The sequence below is a fragment of the Adelges cooleyi genome, unplaced genomic scaffold (assembly GCF_023614345.1).
Source record: "Adelges cooleyi isolate 19-005CV unplaced genomic scaffold, UGA_ACOO_1.1 ACOO_flye_CR_arks_rails_tigmint_CR_PRNA_376, whole genome shotgun sequence".
Classification (NCBI taxonomy): domain Eukaryota; kingdom Metazoa; phylum Arthropoda; class Insecta; order Hemiptera; family Adelgidae; genus Adelges; species Adelges cooleyi.
In genome coordinates this window covers 5,582,115-5,600,663 of record NW_026096053.1, presented here as the reverse complement: position 1 = coordinate 5,600,663, position 18,549 = coordinate 5,582,115, and the positions used below count along the sequence as shown (strand labels likewise).

The window sequence follows — 18,549 nt, the reverse complement described above, 5'->3', positions numbered from 1 at the left end:
TTATGTTTGCTCAATTCAAAAAGAAAATAATTAACTTTGTCTTTTTTGCGTACGACCTGCCCACTTGATAACAACAGTCAAAAGCAAAGCTCTGGCAAAATATAAAATTGTATGGGATTTTTTTTTTGTATAATAAAATACCGTTAATTTATTAGCAGCCACTTAAACTATATATTATCATATTGATCGTCCGGCAGACATTTAATATTGTTTGAACACCTTCCGCGCACGTGTAAGTGATTATATTATATATATATATATATATATACATACCAAACAACGACATAATGGAGTTCGCGCCACTTGTAATTTGGCACCAGATAGAACATAAAAATTTCTCGAGGAGTATAGCATACTGCGAGGGACTAAATCGATAACAATCACACAACATATTTCATCCGATAAAATTATATATCTATTGACGTTCGAATGAAAATTCGAATTCGATTTATATTATTAGCACAATTTGACTTTTGTAATATTGTTGAAGCACCGTATCGAGTGGTAAAATGTTTTTGTTGACCATCCTATAAACTAATCGTTAATCACGAACTGAATAAGTTGTTTTTAATAATAACTAATTAAAATACATTTATAAAAAGCCATGAGTAATAGATGTGCGCAAAGTTCAGGGTATATCAACAACAAAACAAAACGGTTTTAAATTAATAATAAACATTTCTTATTTTTAGCTGTAAAAAATGTATTTCCTTTAAAAATTAAATCAATTATAATACATTTATTTTCATCAGAGCTATTACCAACGGCAAATCAACAAGGGGTACCCTATGTACATGTATCAGTTTGAAAAAATACAAAACAAAAATTGTATAGTACTAATAACAACAACATATTTTACGTTAAAAGAAAACTTGCAAGTGCATCAAATTTTAAACCCCGCTGGTTGTTAAATAATCAAAACAAAAAGTTATCCAGTGTGAGTGGTGATGCTAAGTTTGACAAATCTCGACGAAATCTTAGAAAAACCGTGTGGCCGGGAAAGCTGACAAATAGATGAAAACGAAATATGCGCTTAAATCCTTTTCCCTAAATACTCAGAAACGAAAACGCCTCTATACTAGGTAATCCTTTAATTGCTTTTATGCGCTCAAGCTGACGATTTAATGCAGAAAACGTCAGATTAATAGGCCCCGTACAGTCTTGCCAAGCCACTGTAGAAGACACACAGGATTACAAAATATAATATGTTTTTAGTTGTCGGACCGTATAGAAATTATTTAACTTTTATGGAACTCTCGTTCCGCCCATTAACTGTAAAATAATTCGGCGCTGCCAAATCCGGTGCGTTAAATGTTTCCTTTATCTGCAAGCGGAATTGAAAAAACAAACTACATCTTTATATTATAATTGGTATAAGAAAATGATAATTATATTTTCTAAATGCTTTCAAACGATTAAGAAAGTATAATAACAATAATATTACATAAACGTACATTTTCAAGAAAATATGTTTACTGAAGTATAAAAAAAGTATATTTTTTTTTAAGAGTGTCAAATACTCGGAAATTCGATAATATTAAATTACTCTTAAGCAATTTTAACGTATTGTTGAAAATAATAATATTATAGCATTCTGTTGTCGAATATAAGCAAGTTTAATAACGTTTAATAAAAAAGTAATAACTGGATGTTTTTATAAAATTTTGAGAAATATTTTTGAATTATTAAATTACTGGCCGAAAAGTATTTTTAAATAACTTTTTGTAACAATAGTATTCTACACTTTATCATAAGTTAAGTGAAGAGAACCAAACGGGTACAATTATGACCATGATTCTCAATAACAAGTTTTTAATAGTAAAATTTTTAACAAAAATAAATTTATCTGGCTGCGTTTATTTGATCATTGTTTGTAAGTTTTTAACAGTGAACTGAAGAAAACTAATAAACATCACTCGTAAGAAAACATTGGAAGTATATATTTTATTACAAAACCACTTACACCCTTTAGATTTACATCATTTCAAAATTACAAGAATTTATACATTTTGTCTCAGAGTTCTTGTGGATTTTATACTTGCTAGATTGCAAGACAATTTTACATTGGAATGGTTTCTTACCCACGTGTGTCCTTTTGTGGACTTTCAGACTACTTGACGGTGCACATAGACGAGAGAATATTTCAGTGTGAACTTTGCCTAAGTATGTTTGCGGAAACTAGGAACTTAAAAGTTCTCCTGAACTTTGAAAAACTAAACTTAGGTTTGTGCCATTTTGCGGGCTTTTGATTACTATTAACGACGGAAATGATTTCAAGCAAAGTTAGCTCTGAAATGATGTCGCTCAAGTTTAGGGTTCTACTTGCATTTTCAAAAAGTCACACTATGTCACCCCTAGATAGTCCTGATATTTGTTTAAACTTACGTGATCTACTACTTTTTAAAATCGATAATAGTATTTTGAGCAAGTACAAACATTCGCTTTGTCCATGAAGAATTAAGCTTCTAAGTTTACGGAATGTTCAACAATTGTAAACAACATTTATTTGATAGCCAAAGTATTTATAAATAGTAATTTCTATTTTAATAGCAAACAAATTATTTTTTTTATTATAATTTTTAGATTGTACACATTCTTAATAGTTGTAATTATCGGTTTTTTTTTTTTGTTAATACATTAAAAAAATACATAAATAGATAACCGTGCTTCGGATTATTATTATTTTCAAAATTTTTTTATCCAACCTCATCTTCATTCCGCGATAATCGTCATACAATACTATTTAACTCACTTTCTTACAACGTGTCTAAAGAATTAAAATGTGTGATTTTTTGTCCTTCGTATAAACGCTGTTCATTCGAGCAGGATCTGAACCTATTCGTTTACGGTAGACTTGGTAAGTTTTAATTATTATTAGGAACATAGTATATAATATTTCATACACATTTGTTTTGGAATTTATTGTGACAAGTGGGATTGTCATAGTTGCGGCAACGGCCATAAAAATTTTACAAATAGTTTACCAACTCTAATTATAAACTTGAATAGGCGTTTAAAGTTTGAGGGCAGTTTACAAGGAGTTACGAGGAGATAAAAATATATGATACCGTCGCCTCGTCCATTATATTTCATGCTGGCGACTCCGCTAAACAAATGTCTTGTTTTCCACAATTAGTTTACCTATTCATAATAAATCAATTTTTTTTATTAAAAAAACAAACAATATAGTATTAAATTTCAGTTTCGGATTTAACATTAAAAAAATATATAATCTACTTTAAATCAAAACGAATAAATTATATCTCGGATGTTGACAAATGACAATATAAAAAAACAAACATTCACCAACAAACGAATTGAATTTCAGCTATTGTCATGATATTTTAAAAACAAAACTAAAATTATGTAGAAAAACACAGTGAAGCGAAGAAAAAACATATTGTAACTGATATTATTACAGCAACTGACATAATACTAGGAGTATTTTATTCGAATATTTGTTATGTTAATTTAATCCTAGCTAAATGTTTTATTTGTTAACGTCTTTTGTTGTCCTGTTTTATTTTAAGTTACCTAGTTTCTAAAATTTTGAAAAAGATCCTAAAAGGCATTGATTGACAATGGTCGTGCCGTCTTGAATTTATGCTATGCTTTTGGAGAAAAAATTGGTTGTAATAATAAAATCACCATCAATAGGGAACCCTTCAATTCGCATTGAACCAGTAGACAGTAACTTTATTAATGATAATCCAGACATTTAATCATTTTCAAATTGGTTTAATTCATTTGGATATACATATTTCATACTGTATAATTGCACCATTATTATTAATTCAGTACAATCGTTTTTTAAGTATTTTGAAAGTGATTTTATCATAATAATTTTTATAGGACTACGATTGCCTGTACACCACACGCATCGTTTACACAGCGCAACAGTTTTTTTATGTATCTAGTTTGAAAAAATAAATTCTCAAAGGATATAATAAAATATTTAGTAAACACAATTCGACAAGGACCGATGTAACGGCTTACGGCAGTGGTCAAACCATAAAAAATGTAATTAAAAACGATCTACGTATGTCTTTTCAATACAAAGTAGGCATTAAAAGTCTAGTGGCCCACCAGCAAACCCAACTCGGAGTCATTGTATTGATTTTCTTTTTATGCATTTTTAGGTTTAAGCTGAATAGTTTTATTGGTTTTCTTTTAACGATATGTTATATTTAACGTGTTCGTGTATGTAGCATAGACAACGTTGTACGATATACTTGTAATATACATGTATATTATATCAATAAACACAAGGTTTTTCTTTTTTGTTCGTTCGACGCGTTCGCATAATAAAAAAGAACTTACGAAAGAACCGCTCAAGACCATTAGACTAACTTAACCCGTAACACAGTGCTTATTGCCGCTTGATAAATCGCTAACATTTAATTACTCGGAGTTTCATTGTACTGTTTGATTCTTTTGCTAGAGTCTCGAGTTGCCTTATCTGCTTTCTAATTTTCACTTTTAATATATATTATAGCCAAGTAAAAGTAAAAAATAAAAGACAAGTATTCCTCTTTTCCCCTTTATTTTACGAGCTGCCAAGTGGAATACCTTAAAACGTATCGTTATACTCGTTCGTGCTGAATTACACAAAAAGCTTTTTTGCCGCACCGAGTAGGTTCTCTAATTTAATAAAAGTTATTGGTTTCTTTATCTACGTTTACCATCGGTGCGCGGTTTGCTCATTTCAAAAAAATATTCGAGAAATGTAAATTTGTCCAATTAAAGCCATGTAGCCACGTATATGAAATAAAAATATAATATATTGTCCTTAAACCAGAAACCCGGACAAAACAGTTTCCAACTGCGCGGGTCATGCGTTATATTAAATAGATCACACCCCGGATAGAAACACTTTTGTCGCGCAGATAAATATGGAACGTGCCAAAAAAATAAAAACCAACCTTCTTTTGCGTGACAAACACCCGGTGGCCAGGAATTATGACTATAGTAGGTATTATCGACGTTGTACAATGTATAATGGATGCAAATAAAATGTATAACCCGTACACAGAACACATTGGCCAACTGTAAGCTAATTTACATACAAACCGCATTTAAAGTGGCTTAAAGACGTGGTGAATCCGCTTGCAACAACATGAACAACCGATTTCGCGGGTTAAGTTTATAACCGTCAAAATAACTTAACTAACGATCGCGTCGGACGACTCAATTTCGACAACTGTGTTAAACAAAATAACAAAAGATCAATCTTTCCCTCGAAGGAATGACAGCGGATCATGAATATGTCTTATGATTCGAACGATGGGCGGGTAAGGGATATTATGACCGACTTGCTCCAAAAATCCAAAAAAAAGTCTCGTGCTTAAGCATGTTTCGGGTCACTCGAGCACGACCTACCTTCTTTAGAAGTTCTACGAAAACAACCGACACGACCCACTAATTTTTGCCCTTCAGCGTGTCTCGAAAACTTGTTTTTTGTGCCACAATCTACGTTTTTTTTCTAAAATATGTTCAAATTTGCACCACAAGCTTGCAACATGTTTTGTGATAGCCGTCTTTTGACCAGATCATAAATGACAAATAAATATGGGTGATTGTTCTTCATTATCTTACTCCTCTGCAACCAGAACGTTTTTTTTTTAATTTAAATTTTATGTTCTTACATTTTTTAAGGGCCATTCACGTTGTAATGTTGTAGTACCTATTAACAGCCAAGCGTATAAAGTGATCACATTGTCGGTCAATTTTCCATTTGGTCCGGTGTATTCCCAATAGCATTAATCAATAGATTTAAACAATATTTTACAAAATCCAGATCATCCAATACACGTTGTAAATACATGTTTTTTTTTAACCATTGTTACATAAAACAACAAAAGCGTGGGGAGAAAATAATAATATTTAGGGCGATTAAAAAAATGAAAATTTTTTTTGGCGTCTCTCAGGTAACGCTAAATTGATAAAAACCATAAGAAATGATATTCCGTCCATCTATGTACTTTTAAGTTTTATCATTAAAACGTTTATTGTGTTTATACATAATCTTGGAACACATTTCCGAATAATGTATTAAAAATTATTATTTTACTCGATTCTCAACACGGTTCTAATATATATTTTAACCAATTCTGTATCCTCCTCTATTTAGTACTGTACAGCGTTATTAATAGTTATTATGTGCGCACTGTTTCTCGGGGGGTCAGATAATTGCACAAGGATGGACTTTTTACCTGGGTTCGTTTGCAACAACCGTAAGTTTATTAACTGATTTATTTTTATGCAAAAACTATACCATATAACGGTGGGTAAATTATATTATTTTGATACGGTATATCTTGCATGCAGCAAGTCACACGCAGGCTCGTTAAAAAAAAAAAAAAATACTGGCAATGTGAACTGGCCGGGAAAAATATAAAATGTCTCCACTTATTTTGCCATGAATATCATATACAATACAACTAAACATCGACCGTCGCTTTGTGTTGCTAATATTTTATTTTTTTTACTATTGTCGATTGGAGCTTTTATATTATTACTATTATTTTTCAATTCTACACCCATGTAACAAAACTCAGTGGCTTTCAGTTTTACATAGTCACTGTAATCCAGATCCTCTTTTAAGAGTATATGTGCATGAATACTAATACGAATACCCGATAGTTCAGCGCGACTTCAAACAGTTATCACTTATCTCGAAATGTACCGTACGTGTCGCCAGTCGCATACAAATGGGTTATGTGTGCCCTGGACTTGTATTGAAATAAAAGACAACAGCTAAGACAGATTAAAGAGAGCATAATGTTCTGTTGTAAATATAATAAAACGTATTCGAACGATTACCGGTGAAATGTAGTCTTAAAATAAAAAATATAAATCCTTTTTTTTTTTTTTAATTTAATAACATTATGTGCGACCTTTTTACGTTTATTTATATATAGACGAGCCGTTTCTGGAACAACGTGGGTAGAACAAGACGTAGGTACTTGTACATTTTTGGCAGTTTAAAAATTTCAATTCGTACCACGCTCAATGGGTAATATTGTACAATATTATACTGAACAGTAGTGTGTTGGTGTAAACTGTGATTGAAGTGTAAAAAATTGAATAAATTAACTCAAAATATATATATTTTTTTTAAATTTATATTACACAATCTATACAATTTTTTATGTACAATAAGCGTAAGTGATAAAGTAGACAAACATAATTTTGCTTGATTTCAACTCAAAATATTATTTAAAATTTGTGAGTTACGAAAGTAGTTTAACTATAATAATAACAACGGAAACATCGTTGAGGACGTCGTATTTTTAATTTTTTATATGAAACTTCATTTGATTACATTTGTTTAGTTCCAACGTGTTACGTGTCAGCTATAAACTTGAATGAAATAAAGACATATTATATATTAAAAAAAAAAACATTATAATACTTGTAAATCAATGTTAATGTCGCACTCGTTACGATATTGTACTTTATAGATATTAAATTATTTTAATAATTTGTTCGGCGGCAATGTTGTAATTGGCCGGCGCTGTTTCATTTAAGTAATTAATGCAACGCTTAACCTAGAGTTCAAAAATGAAAAATAATCAGTATAGATAACTTACTCGGCGAATAATAAAAAAAACGTTAATGACATGACTTGGTATAGTTTGGATCGTATTAGCTAGTAATTAAAGTATTGCTCTCTTAATACTTTGGAAAAAAATATTTTCTAAAAATTAGGACTTCTTATTTGAGTGGCAAAAACGACATTAAGAAAATCGCATAAATGACAAAGACAAATGAGTCTACACAAACATGTAAGTCACTTTTATTATTTTTAGCAACGCAAAAAGATTGATGAGAAATGTTAGTGTAAGTTTTGATTTGTTTATAATACGGTTGTAACGGGGTTGGTTGCAAACTACGAACCAATCAACATCTAAAAAAAGATATTAGACTTTTTTAAATTATTCTTTATCATAACTTCACAGTTGTCAGTTGTAAGCCTAAATTGTACATATTTTTAAACTATAAAACCCCATCCTTTATGATGTGTTAAAAACTTTATGGACTGAAGATTTTTAAATAGTAACGACATATTATCTTAACTTTTTTTAATTGAGAATGTATGCTGAAAATATTGACTGAAAAAAAGAATTAAACAGTTTTAAGTCAATCAAGTTTGTCCAATTACATGTCTATTATCTAATAGGTTAGGCAAGGTAGACAATGTATTGTTAAAAAAGTATCAAATTTATTAACATTCAAAACAACCGCAACAAACACACGCTCTTCTAAACCGAATAAAAAAATAAAATGTCTATTGTAATTTTTTTGGCTTTGCTTATTTAATAAAACGGTTATTTATATAATATGTGTCTTTTTTATTTTATACTAATATATTAATATTATGTCAAAGATTTTCTCTCTGGGAAAAAAATAAGCCATGTATTTCTTTGTTTCGCCGTTCTCTGGTAGAAATCTCTTTATCGGTATAAACTATTTTTTGTTGTAGAAACTTTTGATGTCTTGTTCCGAAATTGAGAACTATTTTTTTTTTCTTTCCTGAAACATTCTGCAATGATTGGAATACCGGAACTATACCTATAAATAAAAATCTTTTATGGCACACAACCCTGTTTTTCTCTCGATATCTCTTACCTGTAACCTAGTCAGGTAGAAAAACAAAACAATAATACAGAGAAAACAGTCGATTGTTTCATATTGATACCGGATACGCACAATAGTTTAAGTACGTTGGACGCCCTAACAAAAATGAAGGGTTCATGGAATGAAATTGGGGATGTCTGTGTTTGATATTTCTATTTTTTTTATTATGTTACTCGTAAAAAGGCTAATCATACTAAAGGCTATTACAAGCCTGTATGAGGCTACTCATAAAAAGTGTTATTCCATACAATTATTTCTAATATTATAGTAGTTAAGCAAGTATTTTTTTTTCTTCTAAACAGTGCACACTGCAAAAGAGAACATTACTCGTATTATGCTAATAAGTGTTAATATTTCTTTTTTTTTTCCGGAGTCAACAAAACCATATTTTTCCATACAGAGTTAAACACATGACGTGGCCTATATTAGGTTTGCGCCCTATCAAAAGTCCGTTGTATAAATTATATTTTAAAACAATTGATAATAATAACACATATCTTTTTTTAAAACTATAGCATGGTACGGACGACGGACCGTATGTGACAAAAGCAATTGTGTCGTATGCGTTATGCTACAATAACATGAAGTGTAGTATGTGTATTAATGCAATATGTTTTGTTTAGTTTTTTATTGAAGTCGTTATTTACGTACTCACAACATCATTATTTATGTTGAAAAACTGTTCACTTACATGAATTATGTGTATTTTTAGGTTTCATTTATCATTCGTTTTGTTTTCCTCCGATTACACAAAGATGTCGAGTTTAACTCTTAATACTAATGATAAGCACTGACGGTTCCCGGTGTAACTTCGAGAGTGATATTATTTTTTTAACTCAAAAAATTACTTCCAAGTGAATGTTATGATACCTATGTGATATTATGTCCCACGATACAGCAATCGTTTCGAAGAAATGTATTTGAAATTAAGAAATTACTGAAATTCATCCGTGTTAGCTTTCTCTGTGCTAGTTTTTACTTTTACTCTTCTGTACTTCAAACTCCAATCGTCCACATTAATCAACACTAGGATAACGTTGAAAGCTATGACTATACTTTAAAATATGTTATACTCTCAAAATCCTAAGAATGTTTTTTTTTGTATAATATAGTACCTTGTTGTTAATTTGGACGGGTTAGCGCTTGTATTGTAAGAACGGGGCATATTGGAATAATTTTTCATTTTGTCTTAGGATTTCTTTGTAGAATTTTCTTAGTGGAAACGTCGTGGCAGTGATCACACGCTGGCTAAGAATGGAAACCGAAAAATCCTCACCAGGTCTTTTCGGTGTACAGGGTGATTCATAAAGGATAAGACGTTCATTTTCTCGGATTATATTAATATATGAAAACTATTATTTCCAAGATTTGTTGGTACACATTTTACTATATTTTTCAATATTTTGAAAATTTCTATCACCAATCCTTGAAGGCCAAAAAGGAGGATTTTAGTTTTTTTTTAAAGGCAACATATGTTTTTAATTACATACATTTGTAAACGAAAAATAAAAAAATATTTTAGCGTTTGAATTTTGAATTTTCATTTATTTGTTCATTTGTTATGACTTTATAAAGATTTGATTTTTTGACTGTATTTCTTAATATTTTTAATGGTTACTACAAAGACGAGTAGTTTTATTACACGCATAAAAATAATTTGATAAAGTGGGTTTGTAAAACCAATATGCGTACCTGTGTTGGAATAGGTGGTAATCTGTAGATAAGAATCGTTTGTCTATCATTATTTCAAAGTCTTTTATACCAGTGACTTTTTTTTGTTAGAGTGTTATCGCTAAATGGACAATGCGAACATAAATATGAACTTAATGTGCTACCGGTTTTGGAAAATCGAAAAAACATGATAATTATTAAGGGAAAATGTAGTATCTTAACAAAGTCATAGCTAATGAACAAATAAATGAAAATTCAAAATTCAAACGCTAAAATATTTTTTTATTTTTCGTTTACAAATGTATGTAATTAAAAACATATGTTGCCTTTAAAAAAAAACTAAAATCCTCCTTTTTGGCCTTCAAGGATTGGTGATAGAAATTTTCAAAATATTGAAAAATATAGTACAATGTATACCACAAAATCTTGAAAAAATATATTTTCCAAAATATTAATATATTCCGAGAAAATGAGTGTCTTATTCTTAATGAATCACCCTGTATACGAAAAGGCTTTCCCACAGAATGGACACTTCCCACGGTAGTACAATATCGTATTTATAAGTATAACATTCTTCCTTTTATGTGGTGAGCTCTATTTTTGTTATTACTTTCAGAAATGATACCCCCTTAATGACGTGACAAGAAATAAATACAAATTATTCGCTATCCGCCTTTATGTGGCGCCCCGTACTTTTCGCTCAGTCTTAGTGGAATAATAATAATAATACTATTCTCAATTTGTAACATTATGTTTATTTTTCATCTACATATTATCGTATACAAAGTCAACGTTTTTACCATAACAGTTTAAAATGTAATAAATAATTATTAAGGGAATAACATTTGTAATAGTTTCACATTGGGTAACACAATCGATGTAATGTAATAAGATAACAATTCGGGGTATTAAAAAAAAACAACAATGAATTTTAAAAATACACTTAATTTAATTATAGTTATTTGAGTACAAACATGGAATTACTTAATAATTGTTAGCCATTTTCACCAAGTACATTCAACTTTAAACATCTATGTTAAAGCTTTCAAATTATAAGGGTAAACGGTAAATTAGGTACATGTGTTTAATAAATAGACTGTCGAAGTTGGCTGAGTATTTTCGTCATTGATAAATATTTTTAAAAAATATTGCATTTTTTTTTTAGTTGAAAAGAAAAAGGACTACAAAAATAACACTGCTTCACATGTTGTGTTATACAAATCACAGCGTTATAATAATTTTATAAGTGTTTATTAAATTAAAACTTGATTAAGCTCATTATCCAAGTATAGTTTAATTATCGTGTAATGAGTTATAATTATGTTGTTCACCGACATGATTAATCATTATGAGTTTTTTTACACCGTTTTAATAAAACGTTTAGGTGTCAATATATGTAATTCGCCGACTAAAAATTCTTTCCCTGTGTCACTTTATAAAAGAATAGAATTTCTTTGTGGCAACGTTATGTTGGTACTTACTTTACTATATTATGGTAAATCCTAGCCGTTGTGTATGCATGAAAATACTACATATTTTTCAATATCAACTTAATGTTGTTCTTTAGCATTAGTTCACACGTCGTCATAGTATTTTATGTCAGTTTTTTTTAACAAAATTGATATGAATTTATAAGAAAAAAAAATTACAATACACCACCATTCTTGTGATACCAAATTATTTGATTTTATCGCACTAATTTAAGTTTATTTTTGGTACGTTTGCTATCGAAAGCAATGCGGTTTACTGAACGTAAAAGAAATAATATAATAATACAATTTTATCACTTTATTAAGTATACCTACTCTTGAATATGATTATTCCAAAAGTATTTTTAAGTCAACCCCGCGGAAACCACTATAGAGGAGACCCGGATTCATTGTTCTGAGCCGAAACTGCTTACCTAATAGGACACACTTTTTGTAAAGTTTTTCATTAGGCTTTATGAGTTTTACTTTTAGTTCAATCGCCCGACGGAGTATTAACTTAATATTAAACGTCTTGGGTACATCATAAAAACGTAGAGTTATTTATTTATTTTTTCATTTACCTTTCAGTTTATTATGCTGATCACAATGTAAGTATTCCGGTTTCGTTGCTGTGTTATGTTGAACAAATAAAACTCACACTTGGGTCGTGGTGAATGCATAATATAATTGGAATTATTCGATATCAACTGTATTATTGTCAAGTAAAGCTAATCTTTTGAAATCTTTCTATTAAAGTTAAATTCTTTTTAGGTATTCTTGACAAAAAAAAAAACAGTTATAATGAGATGGGGCAGATGCAGTTTTTCAGAAACGACTAAGAGATTTTTGTTGAATAACTAGCTCGTCTTTTCTTTTTCTTTTTCTTGTTTAGCTTTTTATATTTTTTAAAAGTTTCAGTTTTTCCGCGTTTATTGTGAAATAATGATGTGGACAAAAATATGAATAGTTCAAATGATGTTTCCAACAAAATCCTATTACAAATTGATGGGTCATTCGACAGTGACATTAATTATTAACAATAAAAACCTAATGGAAATGTATGGGTTTTTTTTTGTAAAAAGTTTTTATTCAATCGAAAGAAGCAAGGGCAAACTTTCTCAACTTGGCTAGCTCGAAGCTGATAACTAATAAACAACATAACTTTTTTAATATTACTCAAAAAAGTCCTTATGCGGTGAACGTCATTGTCTGGTCGTACATTGTGTATAGATTATAAAATGCAAAACATGGCTAAAGTGCTCCTCGTACACAACAGAAACAACAACTTCAACAAACCAGACTCTAAGTTAATCATTTTAATTAAATTTGATGGCAAAAAGGTCGTATGGTAATGCAACTACGGACCTGGGCCACACAGAAATTAAATATCTTGAACATATTATTACTATTATTATATACACTCAGTAGTGGGTATAATTTATTAAATTGCTCATGGGTCATGCGATACTTATCAAATATTTGTACTCTACTGAGGCCAGCAAAGATGACGTGGTCTTACTAAATTGTTTCAGAGTTTAAACATTATTCGTACACCGTCAAAGCTAAAGTATAACTTGTGTTTTAATAAAAAAAAACTAACAACATTTTTTTTGCGGTCGGTGATTAAAACTTTTTTATAAATAATTCTAAACAGTACGATGAGTTTCTTACGACTAGGTAGTATCAAAGACGCTCTATGGTACTCTTCTAAGAAACAGGGCCTCATATACATATTTAACAAAATTGTAGTATTAAAAAAAGTATTTAATATTATTATAAAAACCTCATCCACAAATAAAATCTGAGAGAAGTTGGTATTTAACCACAATTTTCGTATTGCCATTATTTTACTATATTATACAGTATTAAAAGTAGGACGACAAGGGCTAAGATAACGCCGTTAAGAAATTGTTATAAAATCAAGTATCCAAGTTGGATATAATGGAAAATTATAACGCACATTTTAAGATCGATAGTGCAGAATTATATCCGTAAAGGGAAAGCAAAAACATTTTGTTTCTGTTCAATGGCGCACAATGCGTTGAGAAACATTTTAAAACAATTATTATTGCCGGTAAACAATATTTCAAAAATGCATTATGCCCTTGAATAGTTTGTAGGTGATTCAATTAAAAATCAAAACAAACCCATTATTCCGTTTTACTTCGAGTTAGGATTTTTCTCTCTCTGACCATTACACTAAGACGTTTCGGTTAGTTAAATCCTAACGACGTTGGACAATTTATGCTTCTTTTGTATAAAACCAGATGATAAATTAATTAATTACAACATCACTGTTCATGTTGTTATTTCCCAATATATTTCTTCGAACAATTAGTTGTATTTTATTAATCCAGAACAGTTAATATCGCTAAAAAGTAAGTAGTGTTTTCGGTTTCTCTGAGATACTTAGTACCGATTTTATACTTGGTAAACATCTAAGCTGCTAAATTATATAATTAGACAGATAAAAACTGAAAGAATGTACTAAAATGAATAAAGACAAAAATAGGTATAAAAAAACATAGTATTGCCACGCGTTTGCCGGTAGAATTATTAAAAACGCCGTGCCGGTGTTCGTGTTAGTGTTAGATCTGTTTAAAAAAACTATTACTTAACACATAACATATTATTATACTTAACATATATATTATTGAAACCTTTGTGTACAACATTTATTAATAATAGTGTGTGTGAGTGTAACATGTACCCAAAACTTAATGTTATTACGGGCAATAATTACTCCTAGGCGTACAGACTATAGTGTGTATGGTTTTTTTTTTGACGTTTCGTGTCTGCCTTATTAGAGCGTGCATGTCATTTTCGAAACAAAAACTATTAAAATATCGTCTAAATAAGGTCGCGTTCGGATCAGGAAAACAGTCGACATTTTTTTTTCACTATTTTTTTTTTTGTTGTTATATAATATATTATTGTACGATATTAATTTGTGTGTTTGTGTTGTTGTCGACAGGTGGGCGACAGCGTACATGTGGCCAACACGCGCCTGCTGCCTATTTTGACACCGGTTCCATCTTGGTCGATCGGCCGCCACCTCCGCCGCCGCCTCCTCCACGTCCATCAGCCGTTCGTCGTCCCTGTTAGCCGCCGCGGTCGGCGGGCCGCGCGGTGACGTGGCGGCCGAGGGACAACAGATAGTATACTCAGCGTAGCGGCCTCGGCGGCGGCGGTGGACACGCGCAGCGGACGGTGTCGCCGCCACGGTGTACAACGGCAACGGGACCGGCGTGGTCGTCGGCAACGACACCGGGCCGTCGTCGCTGCCGCCGCAACCGACACCAACGCCGTTGGTCGTCGCCCACCACGACGCGGGCCCGGACGACGGCGACGCCGGCGGCGGCTACTGGTGGGCCCTATTGGCCGTGTGCCTCGTCCTGGCCACGGCCGCCGGTAACATACTCGTGTGCCTGGCCATCACGTGGGAACGCCGCCTGCAGAATGTCACCAACTACTTCCTCATGTCGCTGGCCGTCACCGACCTCATGGTGGCCGTGCTCGTCATGCCCGTCGGCATACTCACGCTGGTCAAAGGTGTGTAAATACCATTTTTTTTTAACCATCGCTTAAGTATATATACATACCGAGGGCGTATCCAGTGCAAGAGAAAGTTAAGTCCAAACAGGGAGTAAATGGTAAGAAATGGTCGACACCGGTTTACCAGACACTTCTAAAAACTACTGAAGATTTCCAAAAATGTGTACACTGATCATCTAAGACCCCATTCCACGTTGATACCTTAACCAAACAAAACAGTTAAAATCTTTCCAAATCGACAAAAACATTATTGTTCTCACTTTTACCTAATTAAATGCGGAATTGAAGATATTATGTTGTTTTAAATCATATTGACACAGTAACATAAATTCTTTATGGGGCATTCTAATATTGGGAAAATGTCCATTATTCTCCTACAACGTTTGAGATACTACAAACTCCTTCAAAGATGTTCGGGAGATTGTTCTTAAATTGTCTAGAAGGACTAAGGTTTCTAAGTTAAACCCTTACTACAACCTAGGACTCAAATATAAAGCTGGTGTTTTCACTTTAAGAAGTAGGTACATACTACATATATATTTTAGACAGAGAAAGTTCTATGGATTTGAAGGTAGACGAGGGAGAGCTATGACTAACTACGTTGGTGACCAACAACTATTGCTTTACTACTTGGGAGTTCTAAAATAATACCTAAAAGAAATGGTTATTATTGGATAAGTCTTACTTTCATTGCTCTTGGCAAATTCCTAGAAACGCCTTTGGTATGTTAAAATGTGTATGCCACAAGTCTTATGATATCTCAAGTATAATAAATCTTAAATTTACATTATATATTTCATTTACTTAGAGTGTTCAAAAATGTTTGGGAAACACTATGTATGAAATGATCTATTACTTTGTAGTAATAGGCTTTGGCTATATGTTTATTATTAGCTATTAAGTGGCTGTTGAAGAGTAATTTTACAAAGTACTGCTCACAAACATGCATTAAAGCATTTATAATAGATATTTGTTTTTCTAATTGATATTTAAATGTTATACTGGTCCGTATATGGAGGTAAGTATAGCAAAAATGGACAAATTACTCAAAAACAAGTATATCTATTACAATTTTTTTTTTTTTTGGCCAAGTAATTGCTTACTTGGGAAGGAACTGTTTGCACACTACTAATTTGAATTACAAAATCCCGTTTTCCTCTTCGCGAGGCGGGCTCAGAATTTTAACTTACTTCTAGTTACAATATGTACATCTTTTTGAACATTGACATAGTCGGCTATGGTCTTCCATTGGTTCGAGGATCTCACTATATCATCTTCGACGCTGTCTGGCGCCTAATATATACCCAAATCTGTCTCCAGTGACCGCCTAAGTTGCCACCATCGATCACGTACGAAAAATGTGTACTCAATGTCATCCCAGGGATGTTGACAATACACGCATGCTGGGCTGTCTAGACGTTTAAACCTGTAGAGGTATGCACCAAAAAAGCCATGTCCTGTCAAAAACTGCGTCAGTTGATAGTTAGTAACGCCATGTGACCTCGACATCCATTTCTTAGCATTGGACAGCAGTCGCGGAGTCCAAGAGCCTTTAGTTTCTAAGATCCACTTGGCCTGCCATTGCTGTAGCGTCTCATCCATCACCCTTGTTTTGGCCTCCGCCCTCGTATTACAGATTACTAATTACAACATGTATGTAATGTATCTATTTGCCAATTAATTTTCCTAAAATATTAAAGAATTAATTAAATGTAGTTTTATCAATAATGAATTGTTTAGAGTTAATGTTGGAAAAGCTCACCCTTTTTATGACAGATTACCTACATAACATGATTTGTTAATAATAATTATTTTATTTTATAATTTAGATACAAATTACGTTTGAAGATTAATTGAATTAATCAAAGATTAATAAAAGAAATAGTACAAAATACTAAAAATCTACCTATTTTAAATTACCGATAAAAATGTATTCGTGTAATTCAAATAGGTAATATATCTATAGCTAGTAATAATTTAAACACTAATCACCACTTCCCTTATGTGGGATAAAATAGAGTGATGTATATGTATGAAGAGGCTTCCATTTGCTAATCCTATTTGTACGTGTTAAGGCGTGGGAAATTATGAAGAATGACTTGACTAAATTAACGTAAAATCTATAATATGAACTTTATCTTTTAACTTTTTCATGGCGGTATCGAAATAGACCCGTTGACATCTTCCACCGCCACCGTCTTTAAGTATCATTGGTGCACGCACACCAGCGTGTTGGCTTAATTTCCACATGGGGTATGGTGGCGTTATCGTCAAGGCCTTAATAAATTGCCACGCCGAACAGCCATAAATACCTCTAATACGTTTTATATGTATATATATATATATATATATATATATGTATAAAGATGGAAAATAAAAGCGAATGTCTGGAGTATATTTTTAACGGTTTTTTATTAGAGCGTAATAAAAACGAAATATAATATTATTATATTCAAAGGTGTGCTATATAACATAACGCCATCAAAATAATTGAAAACAAGCAGCGTTGGCGAAAGTCGGCCAGGAAGAAAATTTACGATTTACAGGTGTTTATTTCTACTTGTTTATTACAAGCTGTATACACCTACTACCCGCCGAAATTAACTTTAGGTATGGCACCAAGCATGTACACCGCCGGGTCGTCGGTCTTAAATTAATGATGGTTTGTTGATTTGCGAAACCTCGTGTAATGCGCTTACGGTACTTGAACTACAGTAAAAAACATTGATTTTTTTTCTGCCTTTATTAAACGGTTAACAAACTTTATAATCGGCTATTCTGTGCGTCAGGCGAACGCTAATGGTATATACAAACGAGTCACTAAAAAAGTTATGAGCCGGAAATAACCTCAATTTAATTCAGAACGAGATATAGGTATAGTTTGTAAACCGTTTGTTTAAATACGGCACAAACGTTGGTGATTTCAAAAAAACAAAACTGTCGTTAACGTAAAACTTACTAGTACCTATTACCTTTATAGACTTTGACTTGAAATAAATAATTAGACGACGCAATTAGCCAAATTACACCAAATTAAAATAATAATTAGCGCGTTTAAACTTACGGCTCAATTAATGTTGAAAACGTTCAAAAGTATAATAATATGCCTTCACGTTTAATATAAAATAAAGACTGAAACCTATTGCAATTTAGAAATTGATAATTTTTGATGGTGTTAAATGTAGGTTATGTTCAATCAACACTGATTATTACA

General features: G+C 31.7%; 1 protein-coding gene across 2 annotated transcripts in view; it reads left to right on the top strand.

Annotated features, from left to right (window-relative positions):
• Window positions 1–18,549, top strand: part of LOC126840910 (muscarinic acetylcholine receptor gar-2) — an 89,807-nt gene that overhangs the window by 7,063 nt on the left and 64,195 nt on the right. Inside the window, exon 1 of one of the 2 annotated variants that reach the window (XM_050576920.1) lies at window positions 15,148–15,332. The exons of the other annotated variant lie outside the window; for it this stretch is intronic. Within the exon in view, the coding sequence (XP_050432877.1) occupies window positions 15,260–15,332 (73 nt within the window). The 5' untranslated portion in view covers window positions 15,148–15,259. Of the gene's footprint in view, window positions 1–15,147; window positions 15,333–18,549 lie in introns of those variants that run through there. 2 annotated transcript variants of the gene reach the window in all.